The following is a 9,842-nucleotide window of genomic DNA, read 5'->3' as shown; positions in this document are numbered from 1 at the left end:
GTACACAGAGTACTTCCAAACTGATGTTTAATTTTTTTCACACGCAATCATTTGTGGCCAAGAGAACAAAGGACTGAAAGTCTGGTTAACCACATTACCTTGATAATATGACTCTCTCTAGATTTTTTTTTTTAAGAAGAAAAGAATTTTGATACCTTTGAGGAAGTTTTTGACAAACTTAAACCTTTGGCACTATAGTATGGATGAAGACAGTTGAGTTTCATTCTGCCTAATTTTATTTTCATGATCTTTATTTGTGAACTTACAGTTCCTCTCATCTTTCTTTATCCCCCATCACTGCGTCTGTTTGTACTTTTGCAGTATTTCTTTCATCCTGATAGCCTGTATTTCTCTTACTGGTCCTTCAGACCAGGGAGTTAGGCTTCCCTGGTCTGAAGCAAAAAGACTTAGTGGATAAGCTGAGCAATTCTGACCTTGGAATGATAAGGTCAGCCAAGTCTGGTGAAAAGACTTCTGTTGGAGTTGTTGGGTTTTTTTCCCGAGGTTGTTTTTAATAAAGCCAAATCTTAGGAAGGGTATGTAGCCAGTTTTTTTTTTTACTATAGGACAAAGTAACCTCTCACACCAAATTCATGCAGAATTATTGAATACACTAATCTTTCTTAACATGCTGTTTTACTTAAATAAACTACATAGTGGCCTGTTCCTGCACAAAAATAATAGCCTGTAAGATTCCATTTTCTAGGCCAATTCTAGAAATTCACATAATGACACAGTATAGTTTTTTGAGGGGAGAATTAAAATGAGGTTGGCTTCTATAACACTGAGCTGTCTGAGTGGATTCTTTGAAATTTTACCATATTAAAATAATAGCTATGAACATTTCAGTTTTGAGCCTGGCATGAAAACTATATAGGGGCCAGAGATATAGAACTTTCAGATTATTTTAGAAGAAAGACGCAACCTAATCAGCAGTAAAAGACATGTCTTACTTCATGCCATTAGAAACCATACAGTGTTTGTTTTTCATCATGGCTAATTGTTGCTTTTTGTATTAGTTAGTTCCATGGGAAAAATACAGAAACAAAGCCCATTTAGGCCAGAACAAATAACACTTTCTTTAGTTTAGTAGGTACTATTGGAGCCTGGGGAACAGTTCTGCTGTACTAGTGTGCTGAATAATTAAGCAGTTCTCTTTTTGTGGCTAACTCAACTAAGCTTGATTTGAGAAATAGGTCATGTGTGTTTCCAGAGATTCTGCTGTAGTTCTTTATTTTTAAGAGTATTTACATATTGCATACAGAACACGTGTATTTCTTAATAGAGTATCCCCAGCTTCTGGAAACATACTGCATGTATGTAAATAAATATTTGCTCCTCTTTTACTATATATCTGCATTTATTATAATATCATGTATCTTTGTAACATTTAATAAGATATGTGCTATGAGCAAAGCAGACTGTTAGGCCCCTGGCAAATGTTATACTGAAGTCATAATTAATCAGTTAATTGCATCTTAAATAGTAACCTGGACACATTCTGTGCAATTAGTGACACAATAAAATGGGAGATAAGCTGCAAAAATATTCCACAAAAATATGTATACTCATTTTGTGGTTATGTTGCACCATAAATTGAACACGTGATAGGGTCCTCACCATGCAGCCTGATGCTGGCTGCATGGTGGGGACGCTTGGGCTGGCCCCAGTTTGGTGGCGAGGCCGGGACCAACAGTCAGCCTAGTCTTAAACCAGTTCTGGTCCAGTCCTAGGGTTACACTTGATAATCATCTTATTCGTGGTCCCAGCCCTGGGACTGAACTGGTTCACCAGGCGCCCAACTTCCTACTTGCATGCAAGTAATAATGATGCAGTTGAGACCTGGGAACAGATCCCATCATGCCATTAAGTGACTGTGTGCCAGAGGCCTAAGATTCTGTACGTAGAGTGCACTGTTCCTCTCAGTCATCTCCTTAACCAATACTTGAGCCCTGCATGATGGGGTAGATATTATTTCTGAGTCGTTCTCTAAAAATTTGAATTCCAGAGAGGCTTAGTGTTCTTTTACAGCAGGTGTGCTCAGTTGTCCTTATTATTTCATATAGTTTCATCCAATTTACTTAGTACTGAAGTGCAGCTATCTATCTATAATGACATGGATTACCTCAAAACTTTTTTTCTAAACATAAGTACAATGCCATCAGTCTTTTTTATAATATAAAAAAGAAAGAGCTACGTTTTTTACATTCCTGACTTTAAGAACAATTCCAAAAACCATGAGAACTGGCAATACTGTCTTTCTTAAATCAGTGACTGTTCTCAGAGATTACTGATGGCATTGTACTGATGTTTAGGAAAAACATTTTGAGGTAATCCATATATATAAAAGAAAGAGCTACGTTTTTCATGTTCCGTACCCTCAGATGAGGCTTGGGAATGTCCTGATTCTACATAGACACAGGTGCCTAATGTGAAGCTCTTTACAGGCATCTAAGCTCCATTGGAAAGAAGAAGCTCAGACATACCTTCAAGATTAATGTTTCCCATTGGTTACCCGTAGACAGTTCCCGCTTAGTATCAAGCTCTGTGAATTATTCCTTAGAAATTTCTAATTTTCCCCATTTAGTGTACATAGAGCCTGAGCACCTAACTCTCTTTCTTTAATGATCCCCTTGGGGACAGATGTTATGATGTTTAAGTTGGACGTGCCTAAGGGACCAATCTAGATTTTGCCCTATGTTTTCTCTGGGAAATAGATGGCACACTGTGTATTCCACAATAGCAATAATAACGAATATGCAAATGTATTTCTTCTTTTTCCATCTTTCTTGAAAGAATTTATAGAGTCCATCTTTTTACTTGCTAGTTGTCTATTATTTTTACATGCAGTGGAAAGAAGGCCCATAAAGTCTATCACCAGGTACAAAGCATCTCTATTTAAGAGACAAAGCTCAAGACCTCATTCTTTCACTGAGTTTTTGAGTATTTTCAACAGGAGCCGTGAGAACTTCAGAACCAAAAAGATCCTTTGACATGGCATAAGAGATTTGTGATGCAGTGACCTTATTATAAACAGTACATTTTGGGCCCCTTGCTTCAGATTTAAAATTCAGAAATCTCATAATCAAGGAAGAAAATACAAAATAATCTGTGTGGAGTGGAAGCAGAAATATTCAGGGTCATATTTAGGTATCTTGACAACAGTAGGCGTTTTACTTTTAACTTTGGTGGGTTCAACATTTTATTACTCCAAGACAGTATTTCATCTGACATACAACTGTGGGCTGTTTGGATCTTTAATTATTGTTTATCCATATACCTTGTGGAGTTTAACACAATTTGCTTAACATTTTTACTGATTAGCAAATGATATACAATATATTGTTAATGACTTCAAAATAGTTTAAGTGGAGTGTAAGAAAAAGCTTTACCTTAGGGAAACCTGTGAGTCATAGATCAGGGCTTCTCTTTTTCTGCACAGTAAAGGACACAACCCATCAGTGCTGGTTGAGTGCTGATAACACATATTTGCAAATAGGAAAATGTTTCTGATTATCTGTACAAAAAAAAACAAAAACAACAAAAAACAAAAATTTCACTAAATGGGCTTTGAGTGATTTAAAATGTACATATAGTATGTGTATATTCAGCAAGTGTGTATAAACGCACACAAATTTGTTGGTTACAAAATAACAGAATGGTGTTGAATTTGAATATGAACATTTTTGTATTTATCCAAATATGATACACTTGTTCTTTGTTAGAAGTTAGTTTTACTCGGGCTTATTTGTACATAAATCTGTACTTTTTTTAAAGAGCTGCCTAGTCGTAGGTTCTAAATTGGAGTTAGAGTGCTAAATGATGTGTTGTGAGGGTATTTTTTTACCATCTGATAAGGAGTATCTGTTTATTAAATGCTAACATTTTAGAAAATAAATATCACTAAGTTTTTTTTTAAACATGCAAGATCTAACCTTATATCCTAATTGCTGCAGAACTGGGAGAAAGCTTTTAATTAATAGAAAATACACTCTAGATGATAATCCCACTGTGATACAAGGATGGGTTATGACAGCAGCCAGATTTTTTTTTATCCTGAGCATCTGATAATCTGTAATTACTACTGTTCCCCAATATATTTAGACACAGTGCTGATGCACAATCAAAGTAGTAAACAAAAAATAGCTGTATAAGTCATGTAGCACATTTATGTACACACAAGAGAAGAAGAAATAGACAGGGTGATATCATGGTTCTCTTGACATCAGTGAGAGTTTTGCCATTGACTTCAGTGGATCCATTATCTCCCTAACCCCCAGTCCTGCAAAGACGAGTACACCACATTACTCAGTAGAGGCAGTGGGTATTTTATCCATTGATTTCAGAACCCAGATTTCACTCACAGTGCATAAAGGTAAGTAGGTAAGTATTTTCTAAATTGGGTCCCCAGTGTTCACCAAGGGAGAAAGGAAAACCTGTTGAATAATTTCTTTCAAGCTTCCAGGGAGATACCAAACTGCAGTGAACAATTCAGTCATCTCAATATATCTTATTTATTTTAAAATGATAATCCACAGTTTCATGTGCGATTCACTTAGAACAGTGTTAGGGACTAACTTAGTCCCCTTTCTCCTGCATAATCTTATGTAGAAATTTATGAACCCAAATTGTATACGAAAAGTTAGTCTTGATGGTGTTGGATAGCAAAACAATTTAAACTACCCTTTTTAACACTGTTGTTTTTTCTAGCAAAGTGCCCAACAGTGTTCCCTCTAAGTTGTGTGGCCACACAGGTGCACCTGGCAGTGAGGCACGACCGCATCTGCACAGCCGCGTACGCCACACAGCATAAAGGGAACGCTGGTGCCTAATGTTGTTCAAGATAAATAGATATGTTTTTGGTACCTGGGATATTCCTTTCCCTATATTTAATATACCAATACAAATAATATAATAATAACTTAATAATAAAGGCATTGACTTCAACTACAAATTCTTAGCTGTAGAACAATTGATAATTTTATAAGGGCTCCACTTTATTTTTGTATGCATGAGCCCTCCTTTTGTCTTCAGATTGAGGGTTTTTTTAAATTTAAATCAGACTTGGATACGTCTTGGGGTGAAAGTTTTATGAAAATTCTTGGTTTTGCAATTTTAGCCTACACTGCACATGGGCTAATTTGATGACGGTGAAATTTAAGATGAAGTCCTAGAAAATGACATCAACGTAGTGGTAAAATGCTTAATTCTGGTAAACCAGCTTGATGACCCACAGTAGCTGCTGTCATGTGGACTGAAGGTACATCCCTTTATGTGGAGCTTTGCTTCTGCCTTGACTTTTGGCTTGGCTTTTGGAACAGACACAAGTGGGTTATGGAAACTAGGCAAAAACCCTTACTAAATGAGAACGTTTTGTCCCATGGTGGTTTCTTGCCTCAAGAAAAAGTTTAATTCATTATATACTTCTGTGTATACCCTTGCCTTCCCTTAGCCTTCCTGAATCAACCTAAAATAGATATATTTAAATTATCTCCCTTCACACTGTGCCTGGGATTTCTAAGGTATGGTATGTGTACAGCTGCTGGTGCATAACTTTGGTGATCTCTGCATTTACCTCACAACACTTTTTAAGGAAGTTCTTTCTACCCAGAGCTAGAGAGTTTGAAAAACCTGTTTGTTCACTATAGTTTAAGAGCTGATATCAGTATGTAGCTATAGATGACCTCCTGCTGTTTCCTGAATGTGGACTATTTTTGATACCTACACAGAGCCCCCCTGAAGAGTGCAGCAGTTCAAAGCAATTTACAGGAGTGGTCCTGTGTAACTAGATAGATGTTACATGCTAGATGTTGATAACACTGAAAACTGTTTGTCACAGGAGGGCAGCACTGAACAATGCATTTTGGCCTGTTCGTAGTTCTGACTTCTATTGCATGATGGATCATTTGATTTCCTGGAACAATAGTAAGCTGGCTGATTAAGACGGCACACAACTTCAAAACAATACAAGCTGTCACAAAGAGTGTGTGTGCGCGTGTGCATGCATGCACACACACAATACATGTTCTCCTGAAGATAGTGTACATGTGTAGTGTACATACACACAGCCTGTGCGAATAGGGAAGTATTTGATTTGCATTTGGATCTGGCTGATTTGATTTGATTAGGAGATTCAGATTACTGTCCTGAATTGATTTGGCTGAATCGGCTTCAGAAGATTCAGTGCTGATTCAGAGAGATTTGGTGATTTGGATCAGCTGGGTGGCAGGCTGCAGGTTCTCCTGCGACTCCTCCAGCTGTGCCTGCCTCTCCCCGGGATGGGGGAGGCACAGGAGGAGCCCCCATGCCTGCCCCACCCGGCCCTGTCTCCCAGCACTTAAAAGGAAAAAAGCCCCACACTCACTGGCTGTAGTGGTGGCTATGGGGGCTCTTCAGCCTCCTGGCAGAGCACCCCACGCCCGGACCCAGTAGTCCGGGGAATCAAAAAAACAAAACACACTCACTGGCAGTAGCAGTGGCTGTGGGAGCCCTGGGGCCACGTGGCAGATCCCCCCTCCCCCCTTAGCCCCCACTCCCTGATCTCTGTGCCCCCGATGGATGCCCTGCCCGGCCCCAGCATCCTGGCAATTAAACATAAAACAAAACAAACCCTGCACTGAGTGGCTGCAGCAGCAGCAATTGGGGCCTTGTGACAGAGTCTACCCACGCAGCGTGGGGCAGCGGGGATCACCTCTCCTGCTTGGCACCCGCACTGCAGCTGCACCACGGCGCAGGTACAGTGCAGCTTGGCAGGGCGCTGCGCAGTGTCTGGGGGCTGGGACTGGGTGGTGCTGGGCTCCGGGTGACACGTGGAGCCACCCCAACTCCCAGGCAGCATACGGTGCTGTGCCGAGTGACGCAACAGTTGCCACATGGGTGCCAGGCTGGGGGGCGACTTCCACTTCCCTGCCCTGCATGGGGGGCCATGAGCCCCCAGTCACCACTGCCAGAGCCAGTGAGTGTGGAGTTTTCGTTTTTTGTGTAAGTGCTGGAGGCTGGGCTGGGCAGGGCATAGTGCCAGGCAGGCCAGCCATGGGGGCTTCTCCTGCGGCTCCTCCAGCTATGCCTGCGTTTGCCCCAGTGGGAGGAGCCAGCTTTAGCGGCTCTGTCCTGCTGCTGCTTGCCCAGCTTCGAATCGATTTGGAGCTTTTACTTGGTCTCCCGATTTGATTAGGATTCAGAGATTTGGTCCCCAAATCAGGCCAAATCTCTTCCAGATTGAATCAGCTACCAAAGCTTTGCACAGCCCTAACGCACAACCTTGGTGGTGTAACCTTTGCACCTGGAGGTTACAGGAAGGCTGAAGTCAATGCATGGGTGTTCTGTTCTAACATTGCCTTTCTTTTGAGCACCTGCCAAGTTGTATAGAAAATGGATTGCACAGGGCCTGTTCCAGTTTACTCTTTGATCTATTTTTGAGAGGAAATATTCACTGTGGAAGAAAAGTGATGTTATATATAGGCAAACTTTCAATTATTAATTCTAAATCTTTCTGCTGTTCTTGTGGACTATGCATCTGCTGAAGCTTGGGCTTCTCTAGAAAAAACTGTAAGTGTTGATAGAAATCAGGCCAACACTTGAATACTGCCTAATTCCTTATGAAAGAGAATTACTTCATCCGTAATATTGAAGTAGGAAGCCTAAAAAATTTTTTTTAAATTCTCTGAAGAGAGATGGAAAGATATAGTAGAATCTGATGAGTCCCTAAATTGTCAAAGGTAACATAACTTATATCTGACATCCATATATACCATTCTATTTCTCTACGCTAGATGCTTAAAAATAATGTGTTTGGTATCATATAGAAAATCTTGGGAGTATTGCCACTACTTGTGAAATTTTCAGGAGACTTAGGAAAGTTTGTGGTGTCTGTTAGAACACAAGTGATAAATACCATTTGAGAGCATACGGTCTAGGTAAAATCCTGTCCCCATTGGAGACGTTTTCCATTGGATATGGTTTCCCCCTTCTGTACTCACTGAGGTTCCTTTTCCAAGTTAAAATGTACTTTTTTATAAATCTGCAACAATGACTATAATCTAGACATTTCCAGGCAGTTCTTCCCTTTTTTGTTTTGCTTACAAAAAGCACCATATGTGGAGAATAATGTAGCCTTGGTATGTTCTGCCAGCAGAGTGCTCTGGTTGGCTAAACATCCGTCTGCTTTATAATTTTTGTAATTGGTCTGTTTTTTAAAACGGTCATTCTGATTTCTTCTACAAAAGCCTCTTTCTTTATACAAAGTATTATCCCTTAGTTGATGTTTTAAATTTACCATTGTTTGCTGCCTTGCTTAGACCATTAAGCCAATAGTTGTAATCTGTAATAAATTAATTTTTCTGGTTAAAACTAGCCAGGTAGATATATTGTATGTGTGCATTTCACAGCATGCCATAATCAATAGGATTTTTAGGAAACTAAAGCTAAGACAATAGCTAGGACTGCCATCCTAATGTATAGCTATCATTGCTTTTTCTGGTACAGGAGTATAGCACTAAATATCAGTACGTTCTTTACATGTCTCTCATTTAATCTTGTATTTTACTGAAGTTTGCAGCTATAGAGATATAAGAAGGGTATCCTTTCCTGATGCCTCATTCAATTTCACTCATTGTTTCTGGAAAAAAAATCATCTTACATTCTCAAACTGTACATTTTAATTTACCTATTTCCTAGGCACATCACCTCATAGGGTGACACTTTGAGCAACAGAAGTTCATGATCCTACCTCATTCAAAGTCAGGGGTAGTTTAAACATTCATCTAGCAAAGAGAAGAATATGGCATAACATTTCTTTCACCTCTCATGCAGCTCTGCTGATGTGTATGGAGTTTTGATTTACATGCATATACTTTTATTTATATTTTTCTTTTCTTCTTTGTCTTAGTGTTTTGCTGTGCGCTCTTTGGGCTGGGTAGAGATGGCAGAAGAAGATCTTGCTCCTGGAAAAAGTAGTGTTGCTGTTAACAATTGCATTAGACAACTCTCTTATTGTAAAAATGACATCAGAGACACAGTCGGAATTTGGGGAGAGGTAAGAGTTTGGTAAATGTAATCATTTTTTGGTGAATTAACCATTTTATTTCTTCCTTGAATGCAGCCCTCCCATTCCGTAAAACACCCTGAAAAGTGTACACACGTGCACACATGGTAAATTTCCCACCCATATAAAGTACCAGTTTAAAATGTTACTGACCAAAAAGTAACATTTGAATAGTGTAATTTATTATGCAACTTTAATGTGAAAAACAAAATGAAAAATCAGAGCCAGTCTGGGACTGCTGTAGCAACAGCTGGTGCTGCCAAAAAGCAGAAAAGACATTGAGAATGACCTTGAGATTTTTTGTTTTTGGCTGGTTAGAAAAGTAGGTGTCACAAATGCTGTGATCAAATTATTGCATCTCCAGTTTGTATATTATGTACTGTATAACAGGACCAATATTACAGTAACTAATCGCTAAGGTATACTGAGACTATACAGTTTGGTAATAAAATGTTTCTTGTGAGGTATTGTTCAAGGAGGCTGGAGTTACTCTGACTAATAGACTGCTGTATAATCACACTGCCAGAAGCCTTCATCCAAAGTCACTGAAACGAATGGGAACATTTTTATTGGCTACAAGTGGGCTTTGGATTAATGCCTTATTCCACTCTCAAGCCCATAACCAAGTGGAAAAGGAGTGTAAGAAACTTCAGGTTGATGAGGGAAGTAGGTTGCAGGCATGTTGGTGTAAGGACATAAAATCATGGATTAAGTATAGACATTGGATTTATGACACATTATAACTTGCCTGACATCTGACTCCCCAAGTACCTCTCCACTATTTACCTGCTATATTCAT

General features: G+C 39.3%; 1 protein-coding gene across 12 annotated transcripts in view; it reads left to right on the top strand.

Annotated features, from left to right (window-relative positions):
- APBB2 (amyloid beta precursor protein binding family B member 2) overlaps nt 1-9,842 on the top strand; it is a 364,788-nt gene that overhangs the window by 255,805 nt on the left and 99,141 nt on the right. For all 12 annotated transcript variants that reach the window (XM_019526015.1, XM_019526014.1, XM_019526019.1 and 9 more), the window contains one exon: nt 8,888-9,034. In XM_019526015.1, the coding sequence (XP_019381560.1) occupies nt 8,888-9,034 (147 nt within the window). The remainder of the gene's footprint in view (nt 1-8,887; nt 9,035-9,842) is intronic.

Source organism: Gavialis gangeticus, unplaced genomic scaffold, assembly GCF_001723915.1.
Source record: "Gavialis gangeticus isolate Ggan-Ray unplaced genomic scaffold, GavGan_comp1, whole genome shotgun sequence".
NCBI classification, from domain to species: domain Eukaryota; kingdom Metazoa; phylum Chordata; order Crocodylia; family Gavialidae; genus Gavialis; species Gavialis gangeticus.
This window is presented reverse-complemented; position numbering and strand designations above follow the sequence as displayed.